This window comes from Spinacia oleracea, chromosome 4 (genome assembly GCF_020520425.1).
Source record: "Spinacia oleracea cultivar Varoflay chromosome 4, BTI_SOV_V1, whole genome shotgun sequence".
NCBI classification, from domain to species: domain Eukaryota; kingdom Viridiplantae; phylum Streptophyta; class Magnoliopsida; order Caryophyllales; family Amaranthaceae; genus Spinacia; species Spinacia oleracea.
In genome coordinates this window covers 179,209,521-179,223,253 of record NC_079490.1, presented here as the reverse complement: position 1 = coordinate 179,223,253, position 13,733 = coordinate 179,209,521, and the positions used below count along the sequence as shown (strand labels likewise).

At 35.7% G+C, this 13,733-nt stretch overlaps 3 protein-coding genes across 4 annotated transcripts; 2 read left to right on the top strand and 1 right to left on the bottom strand.

The window, feature by feature from the left end:
• Positions 1-652: 652 nt before the first annotated feature.
• On the top strand, positions 653-4,526 carry LOC110774882 (uncharacterized). Its single transcript, XM_021979476.2, has 5 exons — positions 653-1,103; positions 2,741-2,819; positions 2,919-3,006; positions 3,089-3,228; positions 3,734-4,526. Exons 1-4 carry the CDS (start codon positions 825-827, stop codon positions 3,168-3,170), a joined length of 528 nt encoding a protein of 175 aa, XP_021835168.1. The 5' UTR covers positions 653-824; the 3' UTR covers positions 3,171-3,228; positions 3,734-4,526.
• Positions 3,751-10,143, top strand: LOC110774881 (oligopeptide transporter 4). Of its 2 annotated transcripts, XM_056843098.1 has the most exons (7): positions 3,751-3,889; positions 6,749-7,496; positions 7,574-7,671; positions 7,747-8,322; positions 8,449-8,701; positions 8,878-9,060; positions 9,174-10,143. In XM_056843098.1, the coding sequence occupies exons 2-7, from the start codon at positions 6,981-6,983 to the stop codon at positions 9,801-9,803; spliced, it is 2,256 nt and encodes a 751-aa protein (XP_056699076.1). In that variant the 5' UTR covers positions 3,751-3,889; positions 6,749-6,980; the 3' UTR covers positions 9,804-10,143. The 2 variants fall into 2 exon arrangements, with proteins under 2 accessions (XP_056699076.1, XP_021835167.2); XM_021979475.2 differs by lacking the exon at positions 6,749-7,496.
• Positions 10,144-10,373: 230 nt separating this feature from the next.
• Positions 10,374-13,403, bottom strand: LOC110774883 (UMP-CMP kinase 3). The gene is made up of 9 exons (XM_021979477.2): positions 13,245-13,403; positions 12,369-12,413; positions 12,257-12,293; positions 12,040-12,157; positions 11,743-11,899; positions 11,243-11,323; positions 11,016-11,123; positions 10,859-10,918; positions 10,374-10,675 (listed from the first exon to the last, which is right to left on the bottom strand). Exons 2-9 carry the CDS (start codon positions 12,396-12,398, stop codon positions 10,664-10,666), a joined length of 603 nt encoding a protein of 200 aa, XP_021835169.1. The 5' UTR covers positions 12,399-12,413; positions 13,245-13,403; the 3' UTR covers positions 10,374-10,663.
• Positions 13,404-13,733: the final 330 nt, after the last annotated feature.

The following is a 13,733-nucleotide window of genomic DNA, read 5'->3' as shown; positions in this document are numbered from 1 at the left end:
TGATCGCTTTTGAAGTCTCATCACCTTCGCTCGTTCATGATGTGATTTCTATTACTCCTACGAATCCGATCACAAAATTGACACGTATTCTATTACTTGACTCAAATTGATCCCAAATTACACCAAATATTACAAAACTAGTGTATTTCCCGGGCGATGTCTCGGGTTTCTACTTTAAATAATATAATTTGATTTTAGTATGAATAATCGTTACTTTGAACTATTTTATCTCCTTAAAAATTATTTGGTATCCAACTAAAATATTTTTTCCATCACGATATAGTGAAAGTATAAAATAGTTGCAAGAGTTATTACATAGTACTCGTAATAAACATTCATTATTTCAAGTTATATATATTTATTTGGAGTAAAAATCATATCAAGTAGTTGGCTAAGATGGTAAGATTTCTACTTTAACATCTTGGTGGTCTCAGCAAATCAATAGGAGTAATAAATTAATAAGCACTTGTCCACTCCGATACAAACCCGAGAGTGATGGATAGCTTGGTTGGTTAGAACTTTCATTCCGATTTCAGGTGATCCTGAACCCGCCCTTATGGCTCATTCGCAAAAAAAAAAAAAAAAAAAAAAAAAAAAAAAAAAAAAAAACTCCGATACAAACCCGATTCGAAGTTCCGATACTTCTAGTTTCCAACTTTCCTAGGCCAAAAAAGAAGTTACCCCAAACAATTAAAAGCAGCCCAGCCTACGTTTACGAACGACCGAGTTTCCCACATTGCATTTTATCCAAATTCTCCAACATCATCCCCCTTCAAAGTTCTTCAAATTCTTTGGCAATTTTAGCTGATAATAAAAGACAAGTGATGTCACAAGCCATTGGTGGAGCAAGCAGTTTAACACTCCTATGGCCAGTGACATGCAAAGCAAAGGGAAGAACAAGCCCCAATTCCAAGGTTAAAACCGTGAAATTGGTGGGTTTGGAGAAAGAAAAGTTGAAGCAGAAAGATGGAGGGTTTGGAGAGACGAAGAAGAAGGAGCCTTTGTGGCAGTGTGTTCAAGATTGTGGGGCCTGCTGCAAGCTTTCTAAGGGTCCCACTTTTGCCACCCCTGAAGAGATTTTTGACAACCCTTCTGATATTGAGGTATAATCCACCCATTTCTCAATTCCTGCTTTTCTTAATTAATGTTAATTTTGTTTGGTTGAGCAAATTTTAATTTGTTTTTGACAATTTTGTGCAATTATTCCTATTTTGCAAATTGTAATATAGATGAATTTGTAGGAATTTTGTATTCTTAGCTGAAGATTATGATAATTGTATACAGTGGGTCCTTTTTAAGTTGGTAATTTTAATGCTGCAATGCCCTTGTGTGGAAGTATTAGCAAAATAATGGTGTTTTTGATAGAGAATTAGGGTAGAATTGAGTTGTATTTCTCCAAACGATGAAGGATTTGAGGAAGATGATAGAGAATTTGTAGGTAAGTGGTTTGGACGTCCAGGGTTCTTAACAAAGTTATCCTTAAAATGAGATTGAAGTTAGTGTTTTGGGTTAATGGAGAGTCATATTTTCAGACTTAAGTAAGAGCAATAAGGCAAGTTAAAACATGCTAGCAGCCTAGCAATGAAGTAAGAGCAACAAGGCAAGTTTTGAAGTCATATTTTCGGACTTAAGTATCATTGGCTAACACTTGCTGAGCTAGCTAAAACATGCTAGCAGCCTAGCAATGAGGTTTGTTGAGTGTGGATTAGGAGAAATTGAAGTCGAGATTCAACTATGATGCCAGACTGCCAGTGGCCTGGAATGGGGATTCCATAACCTGATTTGTTGTCCTCTTGTTTTTCTTTTAAGAATCTCTGTCAAGAACTTTGACTGTACTTTATATCACCTATGCTTCTGAGTTTTGAAACTTAACATAGGATATGCTTGGGCTTGAAAGGAAAAGTTTGGTAAACATAAAATGCTATTCCTCATAGTTATGCCTCGACGGGGAAAAAGATTGACGTGAAGCTATGTTACTTGGATCAGATAGGTATGTGTCTTAAGTGACAAAAATGGGTATGAATTGTTGTGAGTTAGTGACAGAAATGGGTATGCCTGTATGAGACTATGAGTCTAAGTGTCAAAATTGGATATGTAATACAAAATTCTAATGGTTTTTTGCACAAAATGGAGTGTCAACCATCCATTCCAATGTAGAAGTGTCAAGGATATAACGTGCTTGAGCTGAAATGAAGAGTCTGAGAGCATGAACAATGGTGAGGTTGCTCACAAACAAAATAAATTTATCTCTCTTCTATAGCATCCTCCACATCACCTTCCACTATCTTGAGTCACTATTACGAGTCACCTTTTATATTTTTCTACAACGATGAACATCCTCAATACTCTTTCTCTCCTACATTTATCAATTATATAAGCTGAAATGGGAGGAGTTGGGCAGAAAAATCAAGCAAGTAGGTGACAAGTGTCAAAATTTCGATGGATGATGGCGCGTAGGCCGAGGCTGTCAGTGACCCAGCAGTCACTACAACCTCATACCATGGGGATGCTATGGGGCACTGTCTATAATGGCGAGCTTACCTACAAAAAGGAGAGAGGGTATTGTGACTCACTAGAAACTCACCACATGCTCTGAGTAACATTAAGAGAAGAAAAAGGCATGACATATGAGATTGATTGATTTCACAATGATGCAGTTTTATGCTATATAATTTAATAGTTTGGTTTTTCTCTATCTTTAGCTTGTGTAGTTATACTTTTCCCTAATGTTTTCTTTCAGCTTTATACAAGCATGGTAGGTGCAGATGGGTGGTGCATACACTTTGATAAGAGCACAAGGTCATGCTCCATATATGAAGGTGAGACTACTTTCAGTTGTACACGTATATCTGTATTTGGCTTTAAAGTTTGCTTTAGTTTAAAGGTTCAAGCTTATACTCTGTAGATGAAACTTGCAGATCGGCCATATTTCTGCCGTGTGGAGCCAAATATCTTCGAGAATTTGTATGGAATTACCAACAGAAAATTTAATAAGGAAGCTTGCAGGTCTTTATCTGGGACTTTCTGATTATGTTATTAATGCATTGGTTCAAGTATATCAACATGAGTTTGCTTACTTTTCTGGCAGTTTTTGTAAGGACACAATTAAAGCAATTTATGGTGCTGATTCAGAAGAGTTGGATAGATTCAACAAGGCTATCAGAAGCTGAAAAGTCTAGTGCTGATTGCTGAAAGCCTGAAATGTTGTTACACTACTATGTTTGCGAGGTTAGTTTTCTCCTTTGGATGACTGCACAAGTACTTGCTCATTAGTAATTGTCAGCCAGTTGATTCGTTTTCGAGGGAGACTCGTGTGAGGATACATTAGGAATTTGCTGAGGTCAGTGTCCTTCCAGTATGCATCAGCAGGGGTCTGCCTGAATCAGTCCATACTTGGAAAACAAATACTGCCCTGAGATCTATCTTTTGATTCCTTGAATCAGTCAGGGAACTGTTCTTTCTAGAGTAAGGTTGTTTGAGTGTCAATTTGTAGGTTCGTGTTGACCTATTTATAATATGGCTGGGGCAATAAACATATGGGACTTTTTAAGATAACGACCCTAATAATGTGAAATTGTGAAGCCAAGTCCAGGAAGAGGGTACTTTTGGTTTTACATGTAAAACTGGGCCAGGCTAAGGACAAGACCTGAACAAGTTTATAGAAATCATCCTAATATTTTGTTCACTGTATCTAAATTTGGTATCCAATCACTTATTTTTTAAGGAATTGCAGGAATGGAGGCGATAATATTTAATTCACTCTTATGTTATGGAAGATGAGTAGAGTTAGATTGACTATGTGAGAGAATGCAGTTTGCTCTTTGCTGGGATAACCCTGCTTTCTGGGCTGGTGTGGCAGTGGCTGATCAGCATATCAATCAACTATCTGGTGAGAAATATACATAATTTATCACCATCATTGACTTTTTGCTCATCGTGAAAGCTGAAGAATCAGTGGGATTGCATAGCATAGCATGGTAAAGGTTAATATGTGCTTAACTATGGAAGCAAATTATTGTAAAAAGATAATTGACATCAATATTTTTAGGCCAAAATGACAAGCAGAGCATAGCCTGTAGCTGATGCTGCTCTAGTCTAGTCTTGCATTTGTTTTATGCCTGTAGACAACCATCTTGGCAAGTCTCTGCATCATTGACATACATTTCTATCTATCAGTTGCTTTGCACGAGCCTGCAGAGAAGATGCGGCTGCAACTATACCAGATGAGCTATTAGCTTCTAAGATACATGTATAGTTTTGCCTGATAGATGGATAATGGCAATTTGATTGTTCCCTTAACTGCAAAATGCCTTTAAGTCAAGGTCCTTTAGGCACACAACAACGTGTGGCTTGGACTTGATAGCAATCTTATTCAACCCAAAATTCAATCTTATTCAACAACAAACGTGGTTCTTGGCTTTCACATTGTGGTAGGGTAGACCTTGAGAGTTGAGAGTTGAGAGTTGAGACCAAAAGGTGTAAAAGTGGTGATCATCTTGTTGTTCAATGGAAGATTGAAAGGCCAAGTAGAGCTAGCAATCTAGAAATACAACTTGTGTCCATCTTTGATCTTGTGTTGATTTAAGGTTATTCTGAATTAGATAACATCTTATTTAATATTATTCTGTTGTGATTGTACAAGATATTCAAGTTTATTTGTTTCCATGCCATGCCATGCCGGTTTTAGGTTTTCCTTAGTAACAAACTCAGTACATAACCTAGCCACGGAACGGAGTTGGCTGGTGCAAACGATTTGTTTGGAATAGGCGCTACCCGGGTCTAATTTGATTGATGAGTCATTGCCTCATTAGTCATTTGGGTGGTGTTATCATGTGCCCGCACTTTCTCTTGTTTGGACAGGGTCTGTTTGGGTCGAATTTGGCCGATGAGTCATTTTGTTCGGTTTAGGCCATGCCCGTGCCACTGCCTATTATCAATTAGGTTACCATGGATAATTGATCAATATTAGACATGTAAATATCTCATCTAATCTGAGAATGAGTGGTACTGTTTTGAGGTGGGTCGACTAATTAAGGTTGTTATTTTGAATATCACCTCGTCCATAGACAAAGACAAACACAAACACAAACACGGTTGGACTTGAGTACAAGTATGAAATTTCCGTGGCCCTCGTGTGCTTCTTTGTTAATGCCATCCCATCCCATCCCATCCCATCCCTTGGAAAAGTGTTCCCACAATTAAGGAGAAGAGCCTTTGCACTTCTTTCACTTTCACTATCTTCTCAACCATAGCTTCAAGCTTGAACCTATGGTTGTACATATTAACTCATTTATGTATGAATAAGGCTCTATTCTTTAGAGCTGAACTGAACTGAAAATAGAAATAAATAATAAATAATAAATAATAAATAATACGGAGTAAATAATAAATAATAAAAATAAATGTTAACTAATAACTAAAGAATAATTATTAATTAATAACTAAATAACTATATAATAAATAATAATAATAATAATAATAATAATAATAATCTGTAATTGATTAATAAATAATTACAATAAATGATAAGTTTTAATAATAATAATAATTCATAGTTAATACTCCCTCCGTTCCAGATTAGTTGTTACATTTACATTTGCACAAAGTTTTAGGTGATAAGTGGTTGTTTGGTTATCAATTGTTATTTTATTGAAAAAGTAGATGTGATAGGAGTTAGTGGGGTATTTTTTTTAATTGAATGAGAGAGGGTGTGGGGACAAAAAAAAATTTAGTGGGAAGAGAGAGACAATATAATAATTGTGGGGCTACTCCTAATTTAGAGGTGTAACAACTAATCTGGGACGGAGGAAGTAACTAATAACTAAATAATAGTAACTAATAATCCGCAACTAATTAATAAAAATAATAATAAATTATATTAATTATTAATAAATAATTAGTTATAAATAATAATAATAAGTAATATAACAATATGAATATAAATATAAATAATAAGTAAATAATATGAATAATAAGTAATACAATAAGATAAATAATAATATAAGTAATATTAATAATAATAACAATATTATTATTATTATTATTATTATTATTATTATTATTATTATTAAGTTAAATTGAATTGAATTAAACTGAACTGAAATTAATGCTCCTGAACTGAATTGAACTGAACTGAATTGAACTGAACTGCCAAATAAGTCCTGAAACTGAAATTAAGCCAAAAAGAACAGGGCCTAACACATTTTCCCACTCTTTTACCTTCTAAAACTAAACTGGAAAAAAAAATATTGTATCAAAATTTGCATGGAATGCCTAACGATTTTAACCCTATATGTATGTGTATATTCTCCATTGATTCTCATTAATTTATTACTTAATACTTCTCATTGAAAAGCAATGCGAAAAATACGTCTAGTTGGTAGGAGTTTCATCTTATGACTTTAATTAAGGTTATGGGTTTGATATCTACCAGTTGTTGTTGGTTAGAGTTGGGGATTTCCTTATCCCTCTCCGTTAGCCAAGAGCTGGCTGGCTAGTTTTTCTTGCCAAAGGTTTGGAAACTCATTACTATTGACATTCACATAAAGACGACAAGCATGTTGTTTCTATTCAAGTAAATTTGGATACAAATTATACGCCGGTCATAAAGATGACAAGCATGTCATTCAAAGCCGGTAAATTTGGATTTCAACCATGGCGCCATGGCAGATCATAACTCATAAGTCATTTGGTTCGTTTCAGTTTACATATTCCACTCTAATTGCAATTCATTTTTATGACCAATCAGGCAATCAATCAATCAATTATTTGGCATCAAATCTTGATTACACTTTGAATTATTAGATTCAAGTAACGAGGAGCTATATATCAATAATATCATACCCCACAAAGTTCCAAAATTCAATCTTATATTACCAACTTATTAAAGCTTTCCTACCACAAATCCACAATGCCAAGATAACACATTAACACCAACAGTCTCCCTTCCTCAGTTCTTAATAATTACTTTCCTCCATTCCATGGGTTCCTTAGAACTCCAACCCATAACCCAAACACACCAACCCGACCCGGAAAAACTCAAACCCGACATTGGTGATGACTACATATCCCCGATCGAGGAGGTCCGGCTAACCGTCACCAACACTGATGACCCGACCCTACCAGTATGGACCTTCCGGATGTGGTTCCTGGGCCTCATTTCTTGTGCTGTCCTCTCCTTTCTGAACCAGTTCTTTTCTTACAGGACTGAACCCCTGGTTATAACCCAAATCACAGTCCAAGTAGCTGCTCTACCCATTGGTCGTTTCATGGCCCATGTCCTCCCTCAGACAGAGTTTAGAATCCCCGGGTTTGGGACCCGGACATTTTCGCTTAATCCAGGCCCGTTTAACGTGAAGGAGCATGTACTGATAACCATATTTGCTAATGCTGGAAGTGCATCTGCTTATGCTGTTTACATAGTGGATATTATTAAGGCCTTTTACATTCGGAAGATATCATTCTTTGCTGGTTGGATTCTTATTATCACTACTCAGGTCTGTATTAAATAATTGTTTGTCAAGTTATCTTACAGTAATTTTAAGCTTCATGAGTTTCTTAATTCTTTCTTCAGGTCTTAGGATATGGTTGGGCAGGTTTACTGAGGAAATATGTGGTAGAGCCCGCCCATATGTGGTGGCCTAGCACTCTTGTCCAAGTCTCTCTATTCAGGTAACCAGCATTTCTTTTCTTTTCCCTGTAATCTCTGTCAAGTGTTTGATTTGAGTTATATTTCATTTGATGCAGGGCCTTGCATGAGAAAGATGACAAAGATGAGATGCGCATATCAAGGTCAAAGTTCTTTATAATAGCATTAGTATGCAGCTTCTTTTGGTATGCTGTTCCTGGTTACCTGTTCTCAACACTCACAAGTGTATCATGGGTCTGCTGGGTATTCTCAAAATCAGTGACAGCACATCAACTAGGCTCAGGCATGAAAGGCCTCGGTCTTGGAGCAGTAACACTAGACTGGTCTGCTGTGGCATCGTATTTATACAGCCCGCTCATAACCCCATTCTTTGTCATTGCAAATGTTTGTGCAGGTTATGTTGTCATACTATACATCTTCATTCCTATAGCATACTGGGGATTGGACTTGTATGATGCTCGAAAGTTTCCTATTTTCTCTTCACATTTATTCACAGCTCAAGGTCAACTCTATAACATTTCAAAGATAGTCAATGACAACTTTGAATTAGATCTAACCGAGTATCAGAAACAAGGGCAGATCCATATGAGTGTGTTTTTTGCATTTAGTACTTATGCCTTTGGATTCGCCGCCATAGCTGCCACTATTACTCATGTAGGTTTCTTCTATGGAAGGTAATGTTATTATACTTAATTGAGAGTTTTTGTTAATGCTTCATTTTCTTCTATTACATTCCAATAGCACTATACTTGAATTACTATCAAACCTGATATCTGGTAAAATGTTCAACTAATTAACAGGGAGATATTTGAAAGATATCATGCATCGTACAAAAGCAAGGAAGATATCCATACAAGACTGATGAACAAGTATAAAGATGTACCATCAGGGTGGTTCTACCTCCTCCTTGGCTTAACAGTATCAATTTCTTTTCTTCTCTGCATCTTCTTAAAAGATCAAGTTCAAATTCCTTGGTGGGCTCTCCTCTTTGCTTGTGGCTTGGCATTCATTTTCACTCTTCCCATAAGCATTATTACTGCCACAACAAACATGGTGAGTGATCGAGTTTATAAAACAAAAAGGATTAGTACACCAGTTATAAGATGAAATTAGTACAAGAAAAAAAAATCAGTCTTAGATAACGAATAAATGATATCAAGAAGTATTTACTATTTAGAAATGAATGCTTAGAATAACCTGTAACCTAATTGAGGTGGCTTTATTTGCAGGAACCCGGACTGAATATAATTTCAGAGTACATTATGGGTCTTATATTACCAGGAAAACCAATTGCCAATGTGTGCTTCAAAGTTTATGGTTATATGAGCATGTCACAAGCTATTTCTTTCCTCAGCGATTTCAAGCTAGGACACTACATGAAGATCCCGCCAAGATCAATGTTTTTAGTTCAGGTACAACTTGATACAGTAATTAAGGAATTTACTAGTTAGAGCAATGCAGAAAAAACTCATGTATATCAGAAAAACTCAGACTTCATAACAACTCACCCCTGCTTTTTTTACAGCTAATAGGAACCATTCTTGCTGGTACCATCAACATCGCAGTAGCTTGGTGGTTACTCAATTCAATTCAGAATATATGCCAGGATAATCTTCTTCCACCAGACAGTCCTTGGACGTGTCCTAGTGACCGTGTATTTTTTGATGCTTCTGTTATATGGGGGTTGGCAGGTCCTAAAAGGATATTTGGAGATCTTGGATCTTATAAAGCCTTAAATTGGTTCTTCCTCGGAGGTGCAGTAGGACCGATTATAGTTTGGATCCTTCACAAGGCATTCCCTAAGCAAACATGGATTCCATTGATTAACCTGCCAGTACTTTTCGGGGCTACATCTTCGATGCCACCAGCAACAACTCTCAACTACAATGCATGGATCATAGTTGGAACAATTTTCAACTTGTTCATTTTCCGTTACAGAAAGAAATGGTGGCAAAGGTACAACTATATTCTTTCAGCAGCTTTGGATGCTGGGGTTGCCTTCATGGCAGTTCTGTTGTATTTGGCATTTGGTGTGGAGAATAAAAGCTTGACTTGGTGGGGTACAGACGGCGAGCATTGTAATCTCGCAACGTGTCCAACAGCCAAGGCCATAATTGTTGATGGATGCCCTATCTACTACGGAGTAGTAGTTTAGTAGTTCTTGAATATTTATAGAAAAAATGGAAATAGAATTTCCCATACTACAGTTTGATAGAATTATACAGCATATACTTGTCACAAGATCTTGGGGAAGAAGAAGAACCCATGTGTAACAGCAACAGAACAAGTTAAAAGAAATGGTTTTTAATTCTTTCGAGAAATTTAGACCGCGTTTGCCACCCTAATTTGCGGGGATAACTGAACCGTAGAATGTGGTGTTGTGCACGTTCCCTTCTATTACATTTACTACGTATGTAAGATTTGACATCCCCAGTGTTGCACGAGAAATGACACGTGATCGACTGAAAAAATTAATATATTTACTACTTATGTAAGATTTGAGATTTCATGTAGCATTATAAGATACCAATGATGTCTTGGCCTAGTGGTTAAGATTGAGGGCCTGTGTACAATAGGTCTCATGTTCGAATTACCCGCCCCCATTTGTAATTTATAGTGCCCTTGTGGCTCATTCGCACCAAAAAAAGAAAAAAAAAATATAGCATTATAAGATTATTGTGTAATCTCAACTGATAAGCAAAGTTTCCGAATCTGCATCGTAAAATAGGTTTTAAACAAAGCCAAAGATTGTTATCATTTCACTGTAATCTCATGAATAGTCCACAATTAGATAAAAAATAACTTCAACTACATTTATCTTTCTTTCTTTCAAAACCAGAATTGAAGTACATATTTCTCCCTTACTGCAAATCAGGGGAGAAAACTAAAGTAGGACATATGGTGATTTTAAACATAAATTTATAATGCCAAGTAGTAAACTTCCAAATCCTATCATCAATCTTATAGTACCCTCACTAAAATCATGTCTGATATCCTTCGTAAGCTTTCAGACATCTAGGCAACAACCTGAAAAGAATCCATCAATCATATTTAGATATACACAGGTGCATAAGGTTGATGGCGCGTTAAAATCTATTAATACATGATTGAAGTCACAGTTGATTACTGAAACAGAAAAATGAGCGATAAACCATGAAAATGAATTCATTCTCATTCATGGGCAGATTTGTTAAAGGTAATATTTCTTACCTTCTCAAATATAGCTTTAACATCTTCAAACACAGCATCTATCGGTTTTGCTGCATCAATCTATAGGAGGAGAACGGGGATTTGAACAAATTAGTTTAAACAAGCAATATAAACCAAGTGAACATAAGCGAAAAAGGACATGTAGACTGGAAATTACCTTTCTAACTTTTCCAAGAGAGTCGTAGTACTGAATAACTGGGAGACTGGATTCCATATATACATTGAAACGCTTCCTTATGGTTTCAATATTATCATCTTCCCTCCCCTTCACGCCATTAAAAAGGGTACAACATTAAAAAAAAAATAGGGATGAACATTAAATTAGGACATTATGAAAAAATGAAAATAGATTAACTAAAGAGGCCAGGATTATTTTTGTCCAACCTGGTTTCTGCCTAGCAGGCGCTTCTCCATCTCTTCCTCCGAACAATCAAAAAACAGAACAATTTCTGGTACTATTCCAGTCTGTCCAAAAACATAATAGAAAGAAAAGGATTCAACACGGATAAAAAATCATGAATGTATACTTGGTGTATTCTCTTCACCTGAAATCTCCTGAACTATTGGGTCACCTGATTGGAACTTATTAAAACTAATTGGACCTGATTACTAGAGAATTAACATGAGATAGTAAACTTATTGGACCTGATTGAAACTTATTAAAACTAATTGAGATTACAAGAGAGTTAACGTGAGACAATAAACTTATTAGACCTGATTGGAACTTATTAAAACTAATTGGACCTGATTACAAAAGAGTTAACGTGAGATAGTAAACTTATTGGACTTGATTGAAACTTATTTGACCTGAAACTTTTTTTTTTAAAAAGGGGAAGAGAACGCACACTAAATAAGATAAAGGTTACTATACTAAGATGCCTTACAATAGATTCAAAGGATGATCGGTTCTCCTCATTGCGAGGAAAACCATCAATCAGAAATTTTTCATTGTCGCTTTCTTGAATAGCTTTCTGAAGAAGCTTAATAGTCACTTCAGCTGGCACAATCTTTCCCTCCTTGATCATGTTTTGGATCATAGTTCTAGAAACCAAACAGTGATATGCAAATTTGGTCAATTACATTAGCAGTGGAATAACTAGCAAACCTATTTGGATTATATTACTATTAGAAACTAGTTTGATCTCAAGATAGAATTTCAAAAAAAAAAAAAAAAAAGGTACCCATTTTCGGAACCAGATTTGATCTCTGCTCGTAAAAGGTCACCAGCACTAAGATGAGTGTACCCGAAATTCTGGACAATATTAGTGCACTGGGTGCCTTTCCCACTGCCAGGACCACCTGTGCAGGTAATAAGATCAATGCATAAGATGATCTTCTTTACACAACCAGCTTGTAGAATAGGAATTAATAAATTGGCATAGAAATGCGACAACTTACCCAATACAAAAATGACAGTGATCTTCTTTCCAGCTTCCTGCAACATTCAGAACTCAGTCAGTCATTAAAACATGTTTAAATGCACTTTAATCATTCTTTTTACTATCATTACCGTGTTTGGTGAGTCGGTTACAGATCCCATTGCTGTGATTATTTACTGCACCAATACAAAACATTAGATGATTTAGATCTCATATCATGTCAGCTTTTTTCTTAACAATTAGAGAAGAAAAACAGTATGGACATAATCAAGATTGATACTTTATTTTATATACATGTAAATGAAAAATTCACAGAATTCTTCACAGTAATACTGGAAATTAAATCGTTTTCAGCTTTTGATTTCTAGCAGTAATCAACCCAAACACCGACACCCGAAATCATCCTTCAAAGACCTAGTTTAACATTCAAAATTATACATAATTTCCTGGATCATGAATTGAATGTACCAACTGCACTACACCTCGCCGCCTCCGCATTATATAATAGATCTAGTACTACTACTCCTTACGCCGCAATTACTCACCATTTCACCCTCATGAATGCAGAAAACATAATAATTCTTACAATTTTGACTTCGTTTCATTCAATAATAAGCTACGGGGTGCATACGATTACAGAAATACTAATGATCAAATGCAAAATTCTGCGAAACCTAACATAAGAATCGTAAATTCAGCTGAGAAGTTTCGATCCGATTTGATTCCAACACAATCAATCAAAACATAACCATACATCAAATGACCAAAACGAATTAAAATGTGATCGTTCAACGACAGATTCAATGAAAAACAGAAAAATCAAACAACAGAATCAGAAACTTTGAAAAAAAACGAACAGATCTAACCGACACTCAGCATAAATTGACATCAACAAGCTCGGATCGGAGCTATAATTTCATAGAGAACAGCATGATCAAAAGAACTATGATAAAATTGCAAAAGGAAGATGAGAGAGAGAGGGAATAGCGAAATGCAGGGGAATTTACCAGCGAATTGAATCAAGGATTGTAGGCGGCAATTGAAATCGAAGGATCTGTTTTTCGATTTTCGTTAGAGAATTTCAGAGGAATTTATTATTGCTTAGAATACCCGCTGATTTTATAACGTTCGTAACTGCTTTTCTTTCTTTGTCGACCGGCAAAGTGTCCCATTACGAGTGGTGGATTCAAAATTTATACGAAGCGGAGTACTCCCTCCGTCTCTTAATACTCAGCACCATTTTTCTTTTTAGTCGTTCCTTAATATTTACACCGCTTCTATAAATAAATATTTTTATCAATATTATATTATTTCTCACACTTACCTACTAACCCACCTACACCCCTACTCCCTACAAATAATAATTTAAATAATTAAATTCACACCCCATTCACCACTCCCCTTTACACATTTTCCACTAACTATATTAAAAAAATATCTCATTATCAACTAACACATATTAAATTAATAAGTCAATTTAAGTGTATTAAACTCCG

Bases quoted from the DNA above. Each gene is read 5' to 3' on its own strand.
- LOC110774883 (XM_021979477.2), bottom strand. From the start codon at position 12,398: ATGGGATCTGTAACCGACTCACCAAACACG. The intron at 12,294-12,368 runs GTAATGATAGTA...TGAATGTTGCAG, and splicing joins TAACCGACTCACCAAACACG to GAAGCTGGAAAGAAGATCAC. The intron at 10,919-11,015 runs GTAATTTCCAGT...CTCCTCCTATAG, and splicing joins CTCTTGGAAAAGTTAGAAAG to ATTGATGCAGCAAAACCGAT.
- LOC110774882 (XM_021979476.2), top strand. From the start codon at position 825: ATGTCACAAGCCATTGGTGGAGCAAGCAGTTTAACACTCCTATGGCCA. The intron at 1,104-2,740 runs GTATAATCCACC...GTTTTCTTTCAG, and splicing joins ACAACCCTTCTGATATTGAG to CTTTATACAAGCATGGTAGG. The intron at 2,820-2,918 runs GTGAGACTACTT...TGAAACTTGCAG, and splicing joins GTCATGCTCCATATATGAAG to ATCGGCCATATTTCTGCCGT.
- LOC110774881 (XM_056843098.1), top strand. From the start codon at position 6,981: ATGGGTTCCTTAGAACTCCAACCCATAACCCAAACACACCAACCCGAC. The intron at 7,497-7,573 runs GTCTGTATTAAA...TTCTTTCTTCAG, and splicing joins TTCTTATTATCACTACTCAG to GTCTTAGGATATGGTTGGGC. The intron at 8,702-8,877 runs GTGAGTGATCGA...CTTTATTTGCAG, and splicing joins TTACTGCCACAACAAACATG to GAACCCGGACTGAATATAAT.